General features: G+C 39.5%; 1 protein-coding gene across 1 annotated transcript; it reads right to left on the bottom strand.

Moving 5' to 3' along the window:
* Positions 1 to 6606: 6606 nt before the first annotated feature.
* DNAJA2 (DnaJ heat shock protein family (Hsp40) member A2) lies at positions 6607 to 23522 on the bottom strand. The gene is made up of 9 exons (XM_029924249.1): positions 23478 to 23522; positions 23202 to 23327; positions 22690 to 22913; positions 19304 to 19384; positions 18922 to 19055; positions 17360 to 17556; positions 9335 to 9479; positions 9067 to 9194; positions 6607 to 8472 (listed from the first exon to the last, which is right to left on the bottom strand). Exons 1-9 carry the CDS (start codon positions 23520 to 23522, stop codon positions 8281 to 8283), a joined length of 1272 nt encoding a protein of 423 aa, XP_029780109.1. The 3' UTR covers positions 6607 to 8280.
* Positions 23523 to 24602: the final 1080 nt, after the last annotated feature.

The raw sequence follows: 24602 nt of genomic DNA, 5'->3' as shown, positions 1-24602 counted from the left end.
CAAATGTAGTCATTAGTCTTCTTGAGTTAATATGAGGAAGGACAAGGAAACTGCCTGGACAAACTCTTTGAGACCAAAGCCATTCTAATCATAAGGAGTCAGAAAGTTTCTAAAGGGGATGGCAGAGCTGGCCAGTGGATTACTGCTTCTCCATCCTTGAAGTCTTAGAACTTTCTCATCAACATAAGCTCTGACAAGAGCCTAACCTATAGGCACATAAGTTCACCCATAGTTGAATCTTTTCTCTGATAGCAAGAAATGAAGCATTTGAAGCATATATTCCTGTAATGCAACCACTGCACGGACATGTCTAGATTATTAGGATGCATAGGAAGATCCATCACTGTCTCTCCTAGGATAATGATTCTGGGTTTCTAGTTACTGACTAATACCTAGGACCAAGCCCGAGAGGACCTAGAACCTAAGTAGCTTTAGCTATTAGACATTCTGGACCACATGGTGAGAAAGGAATGGGATGAAGTGTCACCATGTCCGTCATGCCACTGCTACCTATATTGACAGTCTTGTTTGAAAAGCATGGTCACTGAGAGCATTGGGAACAAGGGATCAACTGTCTTCAAAGAAATAGCTCAACCCTCATTCTACCTTTAGGTGCCTAAACAAGATCAAAACCTTGGAAACTTGAGTGTAGCTGAAAGCAATTGCCCATGAGGGAAACCCAATTCCCAGTAATATCAGGATTAGTTCACAAGGCTTGGTACTGAGCCACGTTTAGTTGAGTACTTCGCTGAAGGAGTACTTAACAGTGTTGCAGCAAGTGGCATTCTCAGTCATTCTCCCTGACTGACTCTTGTGGCTCCTAAAGTTAAGTAGACCACTTGACATATACTCATACTATGGTTTTGGTTCTACCATGAGTTACAGCATAGCTTTCAGGACTGAAGATTGTGACTTCATAAGGTAAAAATGTAAGTAAGCATAATTTGTTTGGCAAGCAAAATATTTCAGCATGAGGTCTTCGGTACCGAAGAGTTTGAGAAACTCATTTTGGTTCTGTCCTCCAATTCTGGTGTTCTAATAGGGATATATTATTCTCTAGAGTCCCTTTCCAGAGATTTTAGGTCATTATTTCATGTCTTCCAGATTAGGTTCAGAAAGTCAAGAGGCACTCATTTCATTCAATAAGTGTTTACTTAGGGGTGCCTGGGTAGCTCAGTCAGTTAAGCATCTGACTCTTGATTTCTGCTCAGGTCATGATCTTGTGGTTCATGAATTTGAGTGCCACATTGGGCTCTGTGCTGACAGTATGAAGCCTGCTTGGGATTCTGTCTCCCTCTCTCTCTCTCTCTGCCCCTCCCCTGCTAGCTCTCTCTCTCTCTCTCTCTCTCTCTCTCTCTCTCTCTCTCTCTCTCTCTCTGCACCTCTTTCACTTATGCATTCTCTCTCTCAAAATAAATTAACATAACAGTGCACATATTTATGATGTTATTATCCATATTATTGCTTGCAATAAGAAATAATTGGAAGCAATCCAAATATCTATTGTGAAAAGTAATGAAGGGAAATCTCATTTAGAATGAAGTCATGAGTGGCCCCTAAGGAGTTCAGTTGGTTAAGTGGCTGACTCTTGATCTCAGCTCAGGTCTAGATTCCAGGGTCCTTGAGTTCAAGCATCGCCCATCCCCCCACCCCCTCACCTCCCCACTCCATTGGACTCTATCCTGAGCATGAAGCCTACTTAAAAAGAAAAATGGAATTAGGAAACCTGAATGGGGACCTCTCACACACAAACTTCTATCACAGCTCACTTCACATTCCTGAGTAAGAGGTTCATATTACTGTCCCAGCAAGAAGGAGGAATATTTTTCTCCTTGCCCAGCAACAGCCCAGCTAGTGAGAAACTAACCACAACTCAGCCAATAAGAAACTGGCACCACCCCAAAGTCTTGCTTTCCTCCAACAGACTTGTTCAAAGCAGCCCCTCCGAGCATCCTCGTTTTTCTCTATAAAGTAACATTTCTCTCCTTTATTCCCCAGACCTGCCTATGTTTTGCCATTATTTGCATGTCCTGGATTGCCATTCTTCTGTCTCCCAAATAAACTCATTTTAACTGGTTATTTTATTTTTAGGGTTAACATTACCAATAGAGAATTGGATGATAGTTGATTCAAACATCAGAACTGTGAGGTCATTAAAAGGAAGACATAGACCATTATGTATTAGTATGCAAATATAGCAAAGGAATAAAAAGAAAACTTGTTTAAAATGTTGTATCCCATTTGCGCACACACACACACACACACACACACACACACACACACACGAGAAATGGTAAAAGTGATTGTATCTGAAAAGAGGACTAAAGATGGGGGTACTATGTGTATTAAAAAAACAACTTGAAGAATAAAGACCAATCTGTTTGTGTTGATAGTCTCATTAGTATGGGATTTGAGGAAAGCAGTTTATTCATTTTTTCACAGCTCACTTTTTAATAATCATGTGCTGCTTTCCTAATAGATATAATTTGTAGCTCACAGGAGAGACTGGTAAAATATATCACTGATTGAAGATCCTCAACCTACCACTGCTAAAAAGTTTCCTCATGTCCTTTTCTTTAGCCGGACTCATGGTAGCAATTGGTCCACTTTGACCAAAGAAGATTTAACTGAACTTTCAAAAATTAAAAACAAACAATCATACTAAGAACATTCTCTAGAAGTCTGCGCCAGACTAAGTCTGCTACAGAATTTTATCAAATCCCTTGCAACTAGAGATGAATAATTTACAAGACTTTTGGAGTCTTAGATTACATGCAGCTCTTTATAATCAAACTCCAGCTATTTATATTAACATAAAATATGTTTACTTGACACTGAAAGAACATAAGAATTGCCAAGTAGCAAGCCAAAAAAGTCTCGTTTATGGATCCAACTTACTCTGTGTGGACAAAGTAAATGGATCGGCAAGGAGAGGCAAACAAATGAGTCATATAAGTAGTACTTCAGGAAAAATATACAAGACCTGATACAGTTGCTAACAGTAACTTCATGTGGGCTTCCCAAGTAAATATCAGTTACCAGGTAGTATTTACAATGTCCTTCCTTCTCCCCAGAACCAGATGACTGTTGTATGCAAAACAGCTACTATACCAAAATAAACACTGAACGTTTCAACTCCAGTGTTACACTTTTAAAGTTCTTTGTATGACCCAGAAGTACAAATAACAAAAGAAAAAAAATTAATTGGGATTAAAAATTAAGAATGTTTGTGCTTCAAAGGACGCTATCAAGAAAGTGAAGACAACCATGTAATGGGAAAAAGATTTTGCAAATCAAGTGTCTTAATAAAAAAATAAACTGTGGTACATCCATACAATAGACTCTTATTCAGCGATTATAAGAAATAAGTTATTAAGCCACAAAAAGATATTGGATGAATCTTAAGTGGATATTGCTAAGTGAAATCCAGTCTGGAAAGGCTATATACTCTCTCACTCCAATTACACGAAATTCTGGAAAATCAAAACAGTAAGAAGTGGTTGCCATGTGTTCAGGTGTGGGGAGGGGGAGCTGAACAGGTGTAGCACAGGGTTTATTTTAGGGTGGCCACACCATTCCGTATGACACTGTAATAGTAGATACATGACAATGCATTTATCAAAACACAGTAAACTTTATATAGTACAATGATATTCAACGTATACATATTAAAAAAACTCATCTAGGAGATGCTGGGGGTGGTTCGCAGGATGAAATACAGAGCACAAAGCCTAACTATGCTAACAATTTCCCTGAAAGGGGTGAGGTTGCTAGTCTGTCACTTTGGAAATGAAATCTATAAAATTAAAGGTAAAAAGAACGACTCTTCGTACGGCGCAGTAGCTGATAAAGTTGCTTCCCATGTGGGCATGTGTTTATAGTTCTACCACCACTACATATGTATACTGGAATTTAACAACTAAGCAAATGGATGCTGATGGTAGGAGCAAGCTTTCTCGCCGTTCCATGAAATCACACTAGGCTGATTCATTCATTCATGCAAGTGGGCCTGTTAGAAACAACTTTCACACATGTGCCTTTACAGTTTTAACACACAGCAGTGTGTGCTGCTGTGTCTCACTGAGATACTACTGTGATATTGTGGTAGAATAAAAACATACACTCTTGGTTTTTATTCCTGGTTCCTGGCATCGAGCTCTTAAAACCCTTGGAATTTCCGGATAGGGCTGGGAGGAGTGTCTTTTTTATTCATAAGATCCTTTCAACCATACCCGAGTTTATGCTAATAAGATGACTTGTGAAGGACAGCCTGGGAACTGTTTACCAGAGGAAAGAAACACGTGAGTAATGAGGGTGAAACTTTCAGTCCCACCCCCAGACCCCCAGCCTCGGGGAGAGGCTGAGAGAACGTCCAATCACAAATGGCCGATGACACAACCAGTTCTGAGGCCATTCTTCCATCGAGTAAGACTATGGTGGCAGGGATCGGGGATCGGGTCTTAGACTTGTGAGCTCTCTGGGTATGGCTGGGACTCGCCAGCTCCAGCTGCCCAGATGCCTCCTTGTCCGCTACTTTGATGACACCATTTAATAGTAAAAAACTGGTTAATTATAACAATGCATTGTAAAATGTCCAAAAGAAAAGGAGGTTTTGCGAACCATGTTTTGTGTGTATGTGGCAGCTTTAGGTTATTGATTTTTAAACATAAGTAACTTTTTAATGGAAACAATTCAGCCAAAAATCTGTCACAGAATTTTGAGACCAATTAAAACAAAAGTTGAATGAGACAACAAAAACAAAAATCCCACACATGGCCTATGAACTTAACCGATTTTGCCTACGTAATGGAACCTCCACAAAAATCTTACAGGGTCCAGATAGCTTCCTGTTGGTGAACAAACATCAAGGTGCCGGGAGAGCCATGTGCTCGGAAAGGACAGGACACTCCAATCCCTTGCCCTATTCAGCTCTTCCCTTGGGTGCTCCTGAATTGTATCCTTCATGATAAACTGGCAGTTTAGTAAGCGTGTTTTCTATGAGCCATTGTAGCACGTTCTCAAACCTGAAGGAGCAGTTGTGGGCACCCCGTTTATTACCAGTTGGTCAGAAGTACAGGTGACACCCTGGGGCTGGTGATGGAGACTGAGGTCACGGCAGTCTTGTGGGACCGAGACCTTAACTGGGGGTCGGCGCCAACTCCCAGTACTGCCAGCAGTGCTACGAGCGGAAGCAGCAGGTTCTTCTTTAGCATTATACGAATTCATTCCTAGAGCTGGGGATGTGAGACACAACGTTACACGTGTAATCAAGGGACATTCTTCAGAAATCCTAATCAGTATTCCTCAAAATTGTGTAGGTCATCAAAAACAAAGCAAGTCGGAGAAGTGTCACGGCAAAGAGGAGCCTATGCAGGCAGGACTAAATGTAATATGATATCCTGGAACAGAAAAAAACCAAAAACTAAGAAAATCTGAATCAAGTGTGATGCAAAGGATTTGAATACACTTCGCCAAAGATACACAAGTACAGTAAGCACATGAAAGGATGCCTAACATCATTAGACATTACGCAAAGGCAAATAAAAACCACTTAATGACCCATTAGGGTGGCTATAATAAAGACAGATACTAATAAGTGTTGGCAGTTAACGTGGAGAAATTGAAATCTCCTATATTGCTGCTCGGACCGTAAGATGGTGCAGGCTTTTTGGAAAAGTTTGGCAGTTTTACTAAAGAGTAAACACTTACCATGTGACCCAGCAATTTCACTGGTAGGTATAGATCTAAAATAATTATAAATATGTCCATACAAAAATTTATACATGAATGTTTATAGCAGCATTATTCGAATTGAAATGAACGAATGTCCACCAACTGATGGATGCGTAAACAAATGCATGGTAACTAGCTACACAACAGACTACTTGGCAATTAAAATGAAGAACTGATACATACTAGGACAGGGACGAACCCTGAAAACATATGAACAGGTTACAAAAGGTCACATTTGTTGACTCCATTTTATACAAAATGTCCAATAGACAAATCCTTAGAAATGGGTACTGGAGAAAGGAATGGGGAGTGACTGCTTAATAGATTTGGGGCTTTTTATTAATTTTTTAAAATGTTTATTCAGTTGAGAGAGGCAGAATGCAAGTGGGTGAGGGGCAGAGAGGGAGACACAGAACCGAAGCAGGCTAGACTCAGCTGTCAGCACAAAGCTGGATGTGGGGCTCACACTCATGAACCGTGAGATCATGACAGGAGCGTAGGCTGGACACTTCACCTACTGAGCCCCCCAGTCGCCCCTTGTGGTTTCTTTTCTAGGGCAATGAACTTAGTCTGGAATTAGACCACGGTGATGGGTGCAAACTCTGTAATTATACTGGAAACCACGGAGTTGTACACTTTTTACAAAAAGGTAGATTTAATGGCATGTGAATTATTATTTTAATAAAGTTATAAAAAGACTCTGTGCTGTTGATACTATATATGCTTATTCTGTAAACGGGTGTTCTACTTTGTAGAGCACAAGGAGTGAAATAACAGATCTCAACAAGGTCTTATTCTCCTTCCATGGTTTTCTTTGCTATGGCCAAAAAACCGGAGTAGAAGAATTAAAAGAAAGACTACACTGAACAACTCTAATGTTTTATAAACCTTTATTGGAAAGGCTACAAACTTCATATTGCCACTGCATTTCTTAACCTTAAAGTGGTTGTGGGGAAGTAACCTTGGATACAAAACTACTATGTTGTTGAATCTTGCCCAGGCTGGTTGTAAAATATTTTGTACAATGGAGGTAGAGTGGATAGGGCAATAATTTAATCACCACAGGCCTTGATTCTTGCCAGGACACTTCGTGACACCACCCACCATTCAGGGTCTAGTAGGCCTAGAAATAAACTACACGCACTGTATTTAGTTAGGCTCAGGGATGGCATAACACACTTTTACTTTTTACTTTTCAGTTTCCCCCATTTGTTCTTTTACAAATGTAAAATGTACAACTGATGTCTCTTTTCCCTAAAATTAGTGTGTTCTAAAAATACCTACTCTGGGAATGAAAAGAAGGTAATAGAAGATGGAAAGGAGAGCAACACATCATCCCTTTCTTGGTAGTTTTACTTACTTGATTTTTCTCCGACCAGCCTAAGACTCTTACTTTTGTATAAAACATTAGTAATCAATGCTTCCCCGAATTCAAATATTCAACTTAAATGGAGACAGAGAATCTTTAACTTAACATTTAATGAAAACAGAGCATTTTAACAAGTTCTATGCAGACATGGTTCTAATATTGATTTGCTGTTACCTTATTTTTAAAGGGGGAGGTGGTGGGGAAATACAGAGGCTAGGTTAACCTTGCCCCAATGCTCAGGGATCATAACTTATGAGTTACAGAACTCAGATGTCCTTGACTGTACAAAGCATCAGTTGAAGCCATAAAGCCTGTTTTTACCAACATGTCAAACTTTCTTTTTGCCTTTTAAAACTATAAAATGGGCATGTACCTGAGGCATAAGCTTCAGGCCAATGGGTTTTTAAGGGCTGCTTAAGAACCAGAATGAAGGATACATTCTCCAGTTTAAAGGTACATTTTACAGTTCAAAGTATGTTCTTCCTTCTAAAAATGTGACACAAAGAATAATTTATACCAACTGCTTTTTATTATCGAGTCTTAGAAACCTTTCACAAGATGGTAAAAAACAAAAACAAAAACAAAAAACACAAAAAACAAAAAACAAAAAAAAAAAAAAAGAGGGGGATAAGGAAAAAAAAACCACTTTACAACCACAGCTAATGTTATTTTCTCCATTGTTCCCAGTCAGCTCCAAACCCATTGTGTGCAAAGCCCATTTTTCCATGCATCTAAATGATAGATACAGGCTATGAAATTCTTTATTCTATTTGTAGCAGCTTACGCAGGTGCAGCCAAACACAAAGCTTCAGGACAAATTGTACACAAACTTTACAATGTGGGATTTGAATTTAAAATATGAAACATAAAATCTACACAAAACTGATAAAAATCAAGCACAGATACCAGGACTGAAACTTATAACCCATGTGTGAAAGGGAGTCTTGTTTCCTTTCAAGTGCTTTATTCTGCTACAGAACAGTCAAAATGAAGATGTAAAGCTTTGTGGTTAGTTTAAATTATACACTCTGTAGATACTATACCAATTTTAAAAGTTACACATAGACCAAGAGATGTCCATCAGTTCACCTGGGTTGACCAGACACTCCAGCTGGATGGCTGAAAGCAAACCGAGCAAATGTGGAAAGAAATCCACCTGTGCAATTTGTTGGCAGAGTTTACTGATGGGCACATTGCACTCCTGGTCCATGGTGGCTGCTGCTTTCTTCATCAGAACTATCATTATAGGCTTCGCGCCTCTGGCCTCCTCCTGAGCCCCGAGTGCTATCAAATTCTTGAAGCTCTACCTCCTCTGTGTCTCCAATGATGTTTGGAACTTCTGGTCTAGATGGCAGAAGGTCTTCTAGTTCCTTCATTAAAACAAAACAAAGATTAGTTGGGAGATATCTTCAAGTTTCCTTTGGATACAGTCCAAGACATATGCATGTTTGAGAGTTAAGATAGGTAATCTATGTGCACTTTAAGCCAGAGATCACAAACAGATGACCCACAGGCCAAGTATGCAGACATCTTTTGTACAATCCAACTACTGCTTTGAAAATAAAAAGCCAAAATTAGTTCCCAACATTAAAACTCTGGAAGATTTCACATCAGACACACCTTCCCGCACGAAACAGCTGAAAGATGCTAAGGTGGCGGACTATGAGATGTTAGAGGCCTCTTCAGGTGAGGGATCTGGTCTCCAAGGAGCCCCAATCTTCTCAACACCAACTCATACCCAGTCTGCTTTCTTTACTATTCCCTGCTTGGCTGTGTTAACATTTACACCCGCAAGCCTTGAGTTTAATAACCACCAGGATGACCCAAAAATCATTCTAATGTCAAAAAAGTAAAATTTTATAAATGATGTGTTCTAACCTTACCACCAAAAACAAACAGTTGACAAAGAAACAACTATTATTAAACTTTAAGTTATCTGCTGCTTATACTTAAAGAACACTTACAGAAAGCTTGTCTGGGTTGATCCAGTTGTTTTCAGGAAATTGCACATCAAATTTTATGTACAGATCACCTTTTTCAAAGGGATTACGATACTGTGGCATTCCTTCACCTCGAACTACACGGACACATCCTATTATTTAAGGAAAAAAGAAACTACTAAGAATTTATTCAAGAAGTGCTCAATAATCCTTTTGAGAATCACTAACTATAAAAATTTACAAATATAAAGGAACACATGGAATCTTGGATCAAACAAAAATCTAGATTTACCTGGTTCAATTACTTTTCCAGGGGGGTATTTTACCACAATCTGACGTCCATCAAGGTGTTTAAATGTGAACTGAAATCCACACAGAGCTTCAACAAGTCCTATCTTATATGTCATGTGCAAATCATTTCCATCTCTCTGGAATACCTACAAATAATCACACAAAGAACATTTTATATTTTTATTAAAAAAATTTTTTGGTTCATTTATTTTTGAGAAAGAGACAGAGCAAGAGTGGGGGAGGGGCAAAGAGAGAGAGGGAGACACAGAATCTGAAACAGGCTCTAGGCTCTGAGCTGCCAGCACAGAACCCAATGTGGGGCTCAAACTCGTGGACCACGAGACCGTGACCTGAGCCGAAGTCAGACTCTTAGCTGACTGAGCTACCCAGGCACCCCACAAAAAAAAGTATAGAGCCATGCCCTGTTGTGCTGTGTTCCTTAAAATGATTTCAAAACCTGAAATCTGCCATTCATTGTAAAAGCCAAACTGTCATCATCCCTAATTCTCTAAATTTATATAAGGAAACCTAGCTATTGTCACATACTATGCTAGAAACTTCTATCAGAAAAACATTGGAATTGAGAAAACAATGGCTCATAAGGCAGGCTGAGGCTCCAAAAAACAGAATCAGTTATAGTCTGCAACTGTGGCCCATTTCCTGACTCTGCCTCTAAGCAAAGCAAAACAAAACCAAAAACAGTGCAGACAGTCCTGTAGGATTCTTCAGAACAGGTTCACCTTGGGAGTGCTTCCCCAGACATGACCCAAACAAGGGAAGGGGAGAGTCCAAGTTCAACATAAAGTTCAATCAGTAATGTTCAGCAAGTAAACTGGCTCAATACCATATTTTACACATGTACAAACAAGTTTTATCTCAACTAATATTCAAAATTTGCTTAGGTGAATGTAAATCAAACAGCAAATGCTAAGGGTGACTAATTACACTATAAGCCTATTGACTAGGTAATGCAATGATTATTCAATAAACCCCAAATGTTTCTAAGCTTTCTATGTATAGGAAAAATCTAGCCAATTTACTAATTTTTGCTTATTAGAATTTACAAATATTGGGGCATCTGGGTGGCTAAGTGTCCAACTCTTTTTTTTTTAAATAGTTTATTGTCAAATTGGTTTCCATACAACACCCAGTGCTCTTCCCCACAAGTGCCCTCCTCTATCACCACCACCTCTTTCCCCCCACCCCTTCAACACTCAGTTCATTTTCAGCATTCAACAGTCTCTCAAGTTTTGCGTCCCTCTCTTTCCCCAACTCTCTTTTCCTCTTCCCCTCCCCCTGGTTCTCCATTAGGTTTCTCCTGTTCTCCTGTTAGACCTATGAGTGCAAACATATGGTATCTGTCCTTCTCTGCCTGACTTATTTCACTTAGCATGAAACCCTTGAGGTCCATCCACTTTCCTACAAATGGCCAGATTTCATTCTTCCTCATTGCCATGTAGTACTCCATTGTGTATATATACTACATCTTCTTGATCCACTCATCAGGTGATGGACATTTAGGCTTTTTCCATGTTTTGGCTATTGTTGTTAAGTGTCCAACTCTTAATTTCAGCTCAGGTCATCTCATGGTTGTGATATCAAGCCCTACTTCGGGCTCTATGTGGAGTGTGGAGCCTCTTAAGATTCTCTCTCTATCCCTCCCCTGCTCGCACATACTCTCTTAAAAAAAAAAATTACAAATCTATACTTCGCCTTTGAGATTTAGGATGAAACAAAATTTGCAACAACAGTCACCAAGATTTTTTCAATATAAAATAGTCTCTTCCAAAAAAATAATACTGGCTAATTCAGTCAGGGAAAAGTGGACATCTGAAAGATATCCTCTTTTCCTAAATTAATCTCCTAAATTTACCCATAAAGAAAAGTTTATCTCAAACCATTTTTTTTAATGTTTTTAATTTATTTTTGAAAGACAGAGAGACAGCGCGAGCAGGGGAGGGTTAGAGAGGGAGACACAGAATCCGAAGCAGGCTCCAGGCTCTGAGCTAGCTGTCAGCACAGAGCCCAGCGAGGGGCTCGAACCCACAAATCATGAGATCATGACCTGAGCCGAAGCTGGATGCTTAACCGACTGAGCCACCCAGGCGCCCCTCAAACCATTATCTTGATCAGTGGTCCTGGACCAGCAGCCTCAGCTGCACCAGGAAACTTGTCAGGAATGCACATTCTTGGCCCACACTCATACCTACTGCATCAGAAACTATGGAGGTGGGGTCTAGTAATGCACAGTTTTAACACCAGGTGATTCTAATGTATGCAAAAGTTGAGACCCATTGAATGTATATTACTTATGTGCATTTCCTCAAGCATTTCTCACAATGGGTGGAAAAATTAAATTCAATGAGGACTCTTTAATGCAGAATGTTTTAATGCTTTTATAACTATAAATAACTAGTGTTTCTGAACATCTTATGATATTATTGTTTGAAGAACCCATCTATAACCAAATATCCTTTGGTTAAAGGCTCAGTTGGTTAAGCATGTGACTCTTGATTTTGGCTCAGGCCATGATCTCATGGTTCGTCAGTTTGAGCCTGAGTCCGACTCTGCGCCAACAATGTGGTGCCTGTTTGGGATTCTGTCTCTCTCTCCCCCTCGCCCCCCACTCACTCTCACTCGCTCTCTCAAGATAAATAAACTTAAAAACCAGATTAATTAGGGGCGCCTGGGTGGTTCAGTCGGTTGAATGTCCTTGAGTGTCAGACTTCGGCTCAGGTCACACTGGATTCTGTGCTGACACCTCAGAGCCTGAAAACTACTTCAGATTCTGTCTTCCTCTCTCTCTGTCCCTCACCTGCTTGCACATACTCTCTCTCTCTCTCTCTCTCTCTCTCTCTCTCTCTCTCTCAAAAAAAAAAAGATTTTTAAAAGAAATAAAAACCAACTAATTAAAAACCAAGAACCAGACTAAAAAGCTATAAGAATTTCTAGAAAACAAAGGTATAGAAAACAAAAAAGGGGTATGGTGATTTTTTGCTGTGCTAATGCACAATGGTAGCCATAACACCAAAACAGATACATACCTATACTGAAAGACAAATACACATGATTATTAGCACTCTCAAAATCAAATGTTTTTTTGATCAGAAGATTTTTACTGTTTCAGCTAACATCACCCACCCTAATCTCATGGCCTCATACATTCTTCAGCACAAGTGCTGGGTGGGGGAGGGGAGGAGGAACAGACCAGAAAGTCCCTAAGAAAATAACTACAAATTTTTGCATGAACTAGATGAGACTATCCAGCTTTTCTTAGAAAGTTAGTATTTTTGGGGTGTCGGGGTGGTTCAGTTGGTTGAGTGTCTGACTTCAGTTCACATCAATAATCTCATGGTTCATCGGTTCAAACCCCATGCTGGGCTCTGTGCTGACAGCTCAGAGCTTGGAGCTTGCTTCAGATTCTGTGTCTCCTTCTCTCTCTGCCCCTCCCCCGCCTGCACTCAGTCTCTCAAAATGAATAAACATTTCCAAAAAGAAGGTTAATATTTCCAGTGACATAAATTGAATAAGATGCCTAAATCTCGTCTTGGGCTCAAATTTACTTTACTGGTCATAATAAAACCAAATCTTTGACCTCTCACTAGCTAAACTTTCACTCTAACCTCTATCATTCGATATTCTACTTTAGACAGTTATATCTATCTGTTGGAAATTCCATGCAATTCCACAGCTTCCAACAATTTTAAGAGGTGACCTTCTTCCAAACGCCTCCCCACAGTCCCAAGAAAGAAACGCAGCTTATTCATGATCTCATTTGATTCTACAATATCCTTCTGAGGGAGGACTATCTTTGTATTTAATAAAGCCAAGCCAAGTCCAAGGAGCCCAAAGCTAGTAAATGGGGAGTCAGAACTTAAGTCCTTGTCTCCAAATCCAGTAATCTTCATTTAAAAAGTCTCAATTTAACTATGTAGCAACATCAGAAGCACCTGGGTATCTCAGTTAGTTAAGCATTAACTCTTGATTTTGGCTGAGGTCATGATCTCACAGTTCCTGAGATCAAGCCCCATGCTGTTAGCACAGAGCCTGCTTGGGATTCTCATTCTCCCTCTCTTTCTGCCCCTCCCCCGCTTGCATTCACTCTCAAAATAAACATTAAAAAAATTATATAGCAACATTAAAGAATGAATGTAGGGATAAAAAAATTAAAAAAGGTTTCACCATCAGTCAGACATACCAAAAACTCTCTGCCAAATCAGCATTACTTTAACTTCCCCATTACTCTCTTGCTACTGCATTACCAAACAGCATTTGGTAACTGCCCTCAAACTGCTCCAATTATACAGCAATGAAAATACCCATATGTTGTCAGAACCATCTCAAATAGCCTATCCTCAAGCACACTATAAAGCTTATAAACATCTCAATTACTTAGCTATCTTTCTACCTTTATTCTTTGTATGGAGTTGTGCGTGAAAAGACATGGCTGAACAAATGAAGAAGTGGCTAAAATACCAATTAACAGAGAATCTAGAGTTACAAATATTTCAACCTATAAGACCCTAGGAGAATCCTAGGAATTACTGTTTTTTAGCAATCAAGAAGCCCTTGCTATTTGGGTTTGGCAATATCCACCAACGGCCTAGATATAGATAGTAATTTATAGCTTTGCCAAGGTAATAAATTTACCCTGAGAAAGGCTAGGAGAGCAAGCTACAACCTAGAGAAGGAATCGATCTAATCACACCCCCAGAATCTGCATCTCAATATGGCATTACTCTCCAGTGGATTTTTTTTTAACCTTTTATTTATTTGAGACAGAGCATTAGCACAGGAGAAGCAGAGAGGGAGAATCCCAAGCAGTCTCTGTGCCAACACAGGGTTCAATCTCACGACCATGAGGTTATGACCTGACCCAAAATTAAGAGTCAGACACTCAACCAACTGAGCCACCCAGGTGCTCCTCTATTAGATTCTTGATTAAAGTGATTTTCAAAATTTACTTTATTTGTAGAAATCACCATCAAATGGGAGAAAATTTTACTGTAAACTAAAAAGGTAGTGACCGTCAGAGAAACTCAAGTCAATGAGATCAAGTAATGCCAGAACCAAGTTAAAGGCTTTTATAGTCAAGAATCTGGGTGACTACTAACGGGGTTTCCAGAATAGCTCCAGTTACAGTCTTCAACAATAAAGCCTCTTACAATTGCACCAAGAACCATAAAATACCTAGGAATAAATCTAACCAAAGAGGTAAAAGATCTGCACACTGAAAACTATAGAAAGCTTATGAAAGAAATTTAAGACACAAAGAAATGGAAAAACATTCCACGCTCATGGATTGGAAGAAATTATTAGTATTTCGATACTACCCAAGCAGTCTACACATTCAATGCAATCCCCGTCAAAATAGTGCCAGCATCCTTCTCAGAGCTAGAACAAACAATCCTAAGATTTGTATGGAACCACAAAAGACCCTGAATAGCCAAAGTAATGTTGAAAAAGGAAACCAAATCGGGAGGCATCACAATCCTGGACTTTAGCCTCTACTACAAAGCTGTCATCAGCAAGACAGTATGGTATTGGCACAAAAACAGACACATAGACCAATGGCATAGAATAGAGAATCCAGAAATGGACCCACACATGTATGACCAACTAATCTTCAAATATCCAATGGAAAAAAGACACAGTCTCTTTAGAAAATGTTGTTGGGAGAACTGGACAGCACCATGAAGAATGCACCTGGACCACTTTCTTACACCATACACAGAAATAAACTCAAAATGGATGAAACCTATATGTGAGACAGGAAACTATCAAAATCTTAGGGGAGAAAACAGGCAACAATCTCTTTGACCTCAGCCGCAACAACCTCTTACTCGACAGGTCACTAGAGGCAAGGGAAACAAAAGCAAAAATGAACTATTAGGACCTCATCAAGAGAAAGATAAAAAGGTTCTGCACAGCAAAGGAAATAATCAACAAAACTAAAAGGCAACCAACAGAATGGGACAAGATATTTGCAAATGACATATTGGATATAGGGTTAGTATCCAAAATCTATAAAGAATTTGCCACACTACACACCTGAAAAACAAATAATCCCGTGAAGAAATGGGCAGAAGATATGAATAGACACTTTTCCAAAGAAGATACTCAGATGGCTAACAGACACATGAAAAGACACTCAACATAGCTCATCATCAGGGAAATACAAATCAAAACCAAACTGAGCTACCACCTCACACCAGTCAGAATGGCTAAAATTAACAACTCTGGAAACCGCTGATTTTGGCGAGGATGTGGAGAAAGGGGGTCCCTTTTGCACTTTTAGAGGGAATGCAAACTGGTGCAGCCACTTGAAAAAGTGTGGCGGTTCCTCAAAAAAAAAAAAAAAAAAAAAAATAGAATTACTCTATGACCCAGCAATAGCACTACTAGAAATTTATCTAAAGGATACAGGAGTGCTGATTCATAGGGGCACATGCACTCCCAATATTTACAGCAGTGCTATCAACAATAGCCAAAGCAAGGAAAGAGCCCAAATGTCTATCAACTGATGAGTGGATAAAAAAAAATGTGGAGTGTATGTGTACATACATACACATGTACATACACACACACAATGGAATATTACTTGGCAATGAAAAATGAAATCTTGCCATTTGCAACATGGATGGAACTGGAGGGTTCTTTAATGCTAAGTGAAATAAGTCAGTCAGAAAAAGACAAATATGTTTTCACTCCTATGTGGAATTTGAGAAACTTAACAGAAGACCATAGGGAAGAGAAGGAAAAATAAGTTACAGAGAGGGAGGCAAACCATTAAGAGACTCTTTTTTAAAAAAATTTTTTGGGTCTTTATTTTATTTTTTGAAAGAGACAGAGTGTGAGCAAGGGTGGGGCAGAGAAAGAGGTAAACACAGAATCTGAAACAGGCTCCAGGCTCTGAGCTGTCAGCACGCAGGGCTTGAACCCACGGACTGTGAGATCATGACCTGAGCCAAAGTCAGATGCTTAACTGACTGAGCCACCCAGGTGCCCCAAGAGACTCTTAAATACAAAGAACTGAGGGTTGATGGGGCTGGGGTAAAATGAGAGATGGGCACTGAGGAGGGCACTTGTTAGAATGAGCACTGGGTGTTGTATGTAAGTGATGAATCATGGGAATCTACTCCCAAAGCCAAGACTACACTGTATACACTATATGTTAGCTAATGTGACAATATTTAAAAAAAATAAATAAAAAATAAAGGCTCACAGTGGCGCCTGGGTGGCTCAGTCTGTTAAGTGTCCAACTTCAGCCCAGGTCATGATCTCATGGTTTGGGCCTAGAACCTGCTTTTGATTCTGGATCGCCCTCTCTCTCTCTCTGCCCCTCATCTGCTAGTGCTCTCTCTTTCTCTCAAAAATAAACAAACATTAAAAAAGAAAATAATCATAGGCTCTTAAAAAAAAAAAGAATAAAGGCTCACAGTATACTCTATGGCACATCAGAAAATAGAAGTGCAATGGTATAATCAAAAGGGTATACACTAGACCACACCATTGGACTAGTTAATTATGCCTTGTACCTAACATACAACATAAAAGCAAAGTAAATTTTTTTAAACTGCAGACCTTTTTCTACCAAGAAAAGCTCACCTGGTTAACCGGACATGTAAAAACCATCCACCAGAGGAGCACTGACCACTGCAGCCCTAACCACCACTCAATACCCATCCAAGGAGTTTCACAATGAAAAATAAGCTGCCTTAGAGCAGCTGGTCCAATGCCCTTACTTTCATAAACAAGGAAACTGGGCTACAGGCACAACAGGATTACTTATGATTACAGTGCTAATCAAAGGCTGAGCTGCAACCAAAACAGACTCTTTTTCAGTGCTTCTGACTGCACCTGGCATGCTGGTCTACGAGTCCGTTCTTATGAACGCAGCCCAACCACTTCACAACTTCATCTCTGTCCAAAGTTGTTCCAGAGAACCCCAAAAGATCTAACCTGTACCTTGACCACAAGACTCATTTCTGCGTAAAACAAAAATCAAACAAACAAAGGAAATTACCTCATGTTCCTTCTCTTGTAGCAAAAGAACAATGTCTCCTGGTTCCACTCCTGGGGCCTGATCTGCTTCTCCAGTGAATGTAATTCTCTGTCCATGTTTCATGCCTTTGTCTATGTGGACTTCAAGAATCTTCACTTCTTTAATCACCTTCTTGCCTTCACATTTTTTACAGCGGTCCTTTTCATTAATTACCTCTCCTAGAAAGAGAGGTCATTCAAACTTCCAGCAAGAGTACCATACTGCACTCTTAAGATATGTCTTGATACTGCTTTTTATTCATTAAATAAAAACTTAATTGCTATCTGAAGTTTTGTTTAAAGTATCATTCTTAGTAACAGAAACTCGAATCTTACTACCCAGTCTCCTCTATTTCAGAATATAATCTATTGTAAGTAATACTTTGAGTACCTCCATACCATGTTTAGGACAACACAGCTTTTCTATGCAATTCTTCTGAAACATTTAATTAGTGGTACAATGAAGCAAACCTGAAATAGTACATAATGTACTGTGAAAAAAATATTATTGATTTCTGATGGATGATTATTGGCACATATTAATGCTTAGATGACATATATAATTAATGACCTCAGGGACTGTTTCTAGAACACTTCTTTCAAAAAGTATGTTCTGCAAAACACCAGTTTCTCACACTGGTAATGGTACACAGGAAAAGATTTCAGTGAACTTTGGTTTCTTAGATAGTGGGAACTGTTAGAAACTTTAATAAGGTGAAGTGCACTGAGACTTTCCAGGAGGGGAATGCAGTTTCTCCATTATCTCATCACTTCCTGCAGCAATTTGGAAAAAGATGCTCTCGAATGGTTTTTAATAAAATAGCCACCAGCCATCTGTAGCTATTTAAAGTTTATATTAATTAAAATTAAAAATTCAGTTCCTTAGCCACACTAGCTAAATCTCAAGTACTCAACAGCCATAGGTGGCTAATGGTTACCATAGTAGAAACTGCATATACAGTACATTTCCATCATTGTAGAAAAATTTTATTACATAGCACTGCTCTAGCACAGGGTCTGGCAAACTAAAACCCAAATTGGGTATGCCCTTGTTTTTCTAAGAAACGTTTAACTGGAAGTCATGCCCATTTGGTTATATATTGTCTGTAGTTATAAAAGCAGTACAAGGACAGAGGTGAGTAGTAGTTTCAAAAACTACTCTGAGCCGAAGTATTTCAAAGACATTCAAAGCCTAAAGTATTTATTTCTGTGAGAAGGACTTCAATCCCTGTAACCATCCTTAAAAGCTAGCAGCTTACAGTAAAATCTGTTGCTGTCTCCCTTTCTCAAATATAACCTTTAAAAAGATAAAGGGACAAAAAACTTTGCCCATCCTTTTGGAACTAAAAAAGATGAACATTTCACTGAACATTATATAAATTTGTGTTCATTGAGCTTATACATAATAATTATTTTCATTTTTTATCTTAGAACTCAGGTCTTTTAATAAGATGAATACAAACGTTTAAAAAAAAAAAAGCCTCTCCAATTCCTGCATTTCCAATCCATTTCAACATGAAAGCAGAGAAGTATTGGCAAGCGTACCTTCTCCATTACAGTCAGAACACACAGACTGCATCTGTTGTACCATTCCCGGGGCCAGCTGCCTTATCATAATGCGCACACCTCGACCCCGACAAGCACTACACTTCTGAACAGCTCCAGACTTTCCACCTTGGCTAAAGCAAGCAAAAGTGTAAATTAGATTTTTGCCCACACACCATTCCAATGGCAAACAAGAATTGGGCTTTTCAACTTCATCTTCTCAACATCCAATGACCAGTATTAAAATGGACTTTCTGAGGTATCAGAAAATGTTCTGAGTCGGGTAGTTTAAATAATGAATAATTTTTACCTGATACAAATGAAATGTGCCACCAAAAGAATAGATGAAATTTATTTTTTATAGACGAGAACACACACTTACCCACTGCATGCACTACAGAGTACATTCTTGCTAAGTTGTAGTTTGGTTGTCTTGCCATTATACAGATCTTCTAAAGAGACTCTGGGGAGAAAAGAATTAGGTTCAATCAAATTTTGCCAAGTTCTCCTAAATACAAGATATAAATGACAGCTGATATAGCATATTCCACTACAGCCTTTTAAAACAAAGAATTCAAAAACATCTTTCATTAAGTCAACTAAGATTTTACTTTGTGGCTCAAATTAACAGACAGATTTTTATGGTTATGGACAGTATATATGGTGTCAAAACCAGAACGAATAGGATCAGTGCAACAATTTACTATGCTGCATTTTGTGATAAAGTTGAACACTACACAAACTAAAGGATCAACCTTCTCCTGGCCTCAAGCAGGAGCCCTTCATCTAATCCAACCCTGTGAATGAGGTACAATTATCCTCCTCATCTTACAAAACAAAATTGAGCACAGAGAGGTAAACTTGCCTTACTTGATCACACAGGCAGCTTGGCTCCAGAGTCCATGCTCTACTAAAGATTCTGTTGCCCTCAAGGACAATTTTTAGAAAAGCTACAAAGTTACATTACAACTTATGGGAGTCATAAGCAACTTAGATTGAGTATGCCTCAAAACAACAAAAAAAAAAGTGACCTTATCAACAGTATGACAGAAGGAAAAGAACAGGTTTTCAACAGAGAGCCTAGAGGTTTTAGAGATCTTAAGAAACCACTGACTTATAAGCAAAATTATATATTTGAATTAACTTTTTCAAAGGGGTCTATGATCAAAATAGGGAGGGAAGGGGTGCTTGGGTGGTCCTATCAGCTATCCTTCCAACTTTTCATTTTGGCTCAGTTCGTGATCTCACGGTTTGTGAAATCAAGCCCCAGCATTAGGCTCCACACTGAACATGAGGCCTGCTTGGGATTCTCTTTCCCTCTCTCTGACCCTCCCCTGCTCGCAGGCATGTTCGTTCTCTTTCTCTTTCTCTCTCTCTCTCTCTCTCTCTAAGATATTTATAAACAAGGTACAGTTTAAAAGCCTATAAAAATACCTAACTGATAAAACCCAATTCATCTTTATACAGCAGATGAATTATAGGACCATTCATTTCCAAACCAACCTCAAAAAAAAAATCTATGTATATTAAGTCTCAAAAACACTATGCAGGGGTGCCTGGGAGGCTCAGTCAGTTAAGTGTCTGACTTCAGCTCAGGTCATGATCTCAAGGTTCATGAATTTGAGCCCGGTGTTGGCAGTGGGGTGGCGGGGGGAGGGGGGAGGGGGTGAGGGGGAGAGGGTGTTCCTAATTTAATTTTCTAATTAAAAAAAATTTTTAACATTATATATTTAGGACCTGAAAGCAACGCTTTTAATGTGCTTTTTTACCCTTCTCATTGTGTTTTTCAATCACTTTTAGTGATGAAGATTTACTTTATTTTTTATTTAAAACAATTTTTTAATGTTTATTCATTTCTGAGAGACGGAGACGGAGCGTGAGCAGGGGAAGAGCAGAGAGAATGAAAGATACAGAATCCAAAGCAGGCTCCTGGCTGTCAGCAGAGACCCGAAGGTGGGGCTCAAACCCAAGAACCGTGAGATTATATGACCTGAGCTGAAGTGGGACGCTGAACCGACTGAGCCACCCAGGTGCCCCAGATTTACTTTAAAATAGAGGAACAACAGTTACAAGTATTTTGCAAAGCATCCATACTATTTATTCTGTGGTATTCAAACTTTCCCAAAATCATTATTTCAAGCTAGTATTTTCTTAGACAAAAGCAATTGTCTGTATCTTTTTTTTTTAATGTTTCTTAATTTATTTATTTTTGAGAGACAGAAGGAGACAGCATGGGGGGGGGTCGGGGGGGTCAGAGAGAGAAGGAGACACATAACTTGAAGCAGGCTCCAGGCTCTGAGCTAGCTGTCAGCACAGAGCCCGATGCGGGGCTCGAACCCACGAACTGTGAGATCATGACCTGAGCCGAAGCCGGACGCCCAACCGACTGAGCCACCCAGGCGCCCCTGCATCTGTCTTTTAACACTCCATCTTTAACAAAATCATTTACAGAAAAAAAAAACCAGGCATGTCTTTTCCTCCTTGTATATTAAATTTCAATTAGTATGCAAAACCACTATCTAAGAGGCCAGAAAAACATGCACTTCAACAAACACGGCCAATCAAGGAAAACTGTGGGTAATGGTCTGGCCAAGGTGGCACTATCCACCAACGGTGCTAAACTGGCACAATTCTTTACAAGGCAATTTAGTCATATTCATCAGCCTCAAAACACTGATGCCTGCCTGGGAATCTCTGCCAAGAGACAAAGCTGTCTATAAAGATACTCAAAGCAGCTATTTATTACAGAAAAAAAACCAGCGACAGCCTATAGAAAAGGTGAACGATTAAATAAATCATGGAATGGAGTATTATAAAGCCACTGAAAATGAAATGTTGTAATAACAGGTAAATTCTAAATAATATTAAAACATTTACTATATAATTTGAAAAAATTTAAGGAGAATATTAAGAATTCATTAAGGAACAGCAAGCACTCTCAATCCCATTTACTTCTTAGATCACCTCTATATCAAAGAAAAAAGAACTAACCCACATGATACAAGTATTATTCTTGGAATAATATTCAAATGATAATTTATTTCTGAGAATAAATTCTTTTAAAATACAAATTTAAGAATGAGATTCAAACAATGTAAGAGTTTACACTTCCTCTAATCTACTCAAATATATAAATTAGGTAATATGAAATATTTTAAATAATCCGTGAATGTCCGTTTCTGACATTTGCTAGTAAAACCATTATTGGTTCGTGAAGAGGATAAAAGACCTCACAAACTCTGCAAAGTAAAGCAGCTATTTTCATACTGTAGAGGGCCTACTGGTTCACAGTCTAAGATCAAGGTCAGACACCATTCATATGTTGGCAGGTTAATGTCAGGCTTGAAGCCAGGAAGCTCCATGGAAACCAATTTAGGAGAGTTCACACTGAGGATCAAGTAATGAGTGACTGTAACATGTAAACAAACTAGTCAGAGAGTCACTCCCTTTGTAAGTTTTTAAATAAAAAATAACTTGGAAAATTTAAATACTTAAAAAAGAAAATAATCTTCACAATTGAAATTTTAAACCATTTAGTAAAAGCAGCTTCAGACGCACATAACAAAACCACCTGCCTACTCAGTAAAAAACACCATCCTTTAAAATTTGTAGCAAAATACAAACACTCAGGTTACCAAATTCAATTTAGTCAACCAAAGATAGCAAGGACAAGGAAGATTTTTTTTCTGACAAAGAATAAACATTTTTGATACATTTCTCTTTACTGAGCGTTACTACTTTGTTTTAAGAAAGAAAAAAGATATTCACTTAAGTGGATGCATCATGTCTTCTCCTCTTCTTCTGCCATTTCGACTTCTACTTTGATTGCCCATAAAGCCAAACAATCCCCCACCAAAAATGTGAGAGAAAATATCATCCATGCCACCACCTCCGCCGCTACCTTCCCGAAGACCTTGTTCTCCATATCTGTCATATAATTCACGCTTCTCAGGATTTGACAGTACTTCATAGGCAAAACTTATTTCTTTGAACTATAAAAAAAGTAACAAGGAAAACAATTGGGTTTTCAAGTAGGATAGTGGGGGGAAAGGTTACAGGAATGTGGAATCTAAAAGAAAAGCTACAAATTACATTTGGTTTGATTCTGGTCCTACCTCCCACTGCCCGGAATGTTGGCATTCCCATTACAAAACCAAAATATTCTTAATGTAAAAATTTGGCTCTATGGATATACATGGCACTTTTCTTACAACATTCCTGTTTTTAAGGTGGGCAATCTAAACCTGAAACCTCCTGGGGAAAAGTGTCAAATAACTTACTTTGTCACCAGCATTTGGATTCTTATCAGGATGATATTCCTTGGCTAACTTTCTGTATGCCTTCAAGAAAAAAGAAAAATTTTTAAAAAGGTTACGTACAAAATCTGCTTTAAAGATTTTTGAGTACTAAATATCCATTTTTCTGAAAGCAATTGTTCTAAATCATAACTCTCCAGGCAATCCAGATTCATAAGCGCAACATTGTTTTTACTAATCTGTCCATCCCAATACTGTTTACTCACTAACTTAATCCAAAAAAACAGACAGCAGCTCTACTTGAACAATGCCAGAGAAAAACCAAAACACTGGAAAATTCCGCATCTTCGCTATTGTCAAAAGTCTTTGATAGGCAGTAACCGGACCAAAAAGACTCCAATGAACTCTAAAAAAACGATTGCCAAGCTTAACAAACTGGAAAACATTACTACTAAAAATTAAACTAAGGTAAGAACCTCTGCTCAGCATAGCTTCTGCCCTTCCTCTAATTGAAACATCAAGAAAAATCCAGGAGCTTTTAATTTTTCATACGGTATACTAATTAAGGTCTTAATTAATTGGAGTGACCTCCGTCTTTGTGAAGCTGCATACATTTTAGGCGGCTGGGATATGCAACACTTAAGTCCTTATCCACAGGCAGATGAATTATATAATACAGACCAGCATTTCCGGTAAGGTAACAGGAAGTCCATTTTACTCTCAACTGTACCGGCCCCAGTGCCTAAGGAACATTCTCATTTTCTCTCAGCTTACAAATCTGGATACTCTAAGATCGGTGAAGACGGTACAGGGTTTAAGCAATTGCCGCAAGTGCCTTAAATCCTGAGATCAAAGATTCGCAGCACTGCAAACATCAGTAAGGTCTTCTCTTCATCAGTGTTTGGCTGAGACCCACGGCTTATTCCTGAAGCGGGCACAGAACGTCTAGGTTACCTGCCCACAGAACAATACATCCAAACACAGCCTCACGGCTCGGCGAGCGGAGAAGGAAGAGAGGGAGGTGCTCCTGCGGCCGGGCACCCAGGAAACATCCCCAACTTCCCGGAGGCACCGGCGGGGGCGGCCTCAACCCTCCCGCCAGACCCTAGACCCAGCCGCGACTCGCCTCCGACGCCGACTACCGCGGCGTGGACGACAACTCTCCCGAGGCCGGGGTGCGCTGCGCGCCTCTGTCCAACCTGTTTTTCCAGGGTGGTGACCTCCGCGCGGGGAGGGCCCGGCAGGCTGCAGCCTCCCAGGAGCGCCCAGACTCCGGCGCCCGCCGGGGGAGAGGAAGGGAGCGCTCTTTGGGTGTTTGCGCAGGGGTGGGTTTACTTGCTGCCCGGGCGGGCGGGCTGGGCCGACAGCCCAAGGTCAGCCGAGGCCGGTCTCGCCGCCGCCGCCGCTCCCCGGCGTGGGCCCGCC

Source organism: Suricata suricatta, chromosome 16, assembly GCF_006229205.1.
Source record: "Suricata suricatta isolate VVHF042 chromosome 16, meerkat_22Aug2017_6uvM2_HiC, whole genome shotgun sequence".
Taxonomy (NCBI): Eukaryota; Metazoa; Chordata; class Mammalia; order Carnivora; family Herpestidae; genus Suricata; species Suricata suricatta.
The sequence above is the reverse complement of the archived record's forward strand: the minus strand, read 5'-3'. Positions and strand labels throughout refer to the sequence as shown.

Excerpts from the sequence above, each read along its gene's own strand:
- DNAJA2 (XM_029924249.1), bottom strand. The coding sequence starts at position 23,522 with ATGCGGAATTTTCCAGTGTTTTGGTTTTTCTCTGGCATTGTTCAA. Across the intron at positions 19,385-22,689 it reads GACATGATGCATCCACTTAA|AGTCTCTTTAGAAGATCTGT; the intron begins GTGAATATCTTT and ends TTTTCTCCCCAG. Across the intron at positions 9,480-17,359 it reads TACAAGAGAAGGAACATGAG|GTATTCCAGAGAGATGGAAA; the intron begins GTAATTTCCTTT and ends GATTATTTGTAG.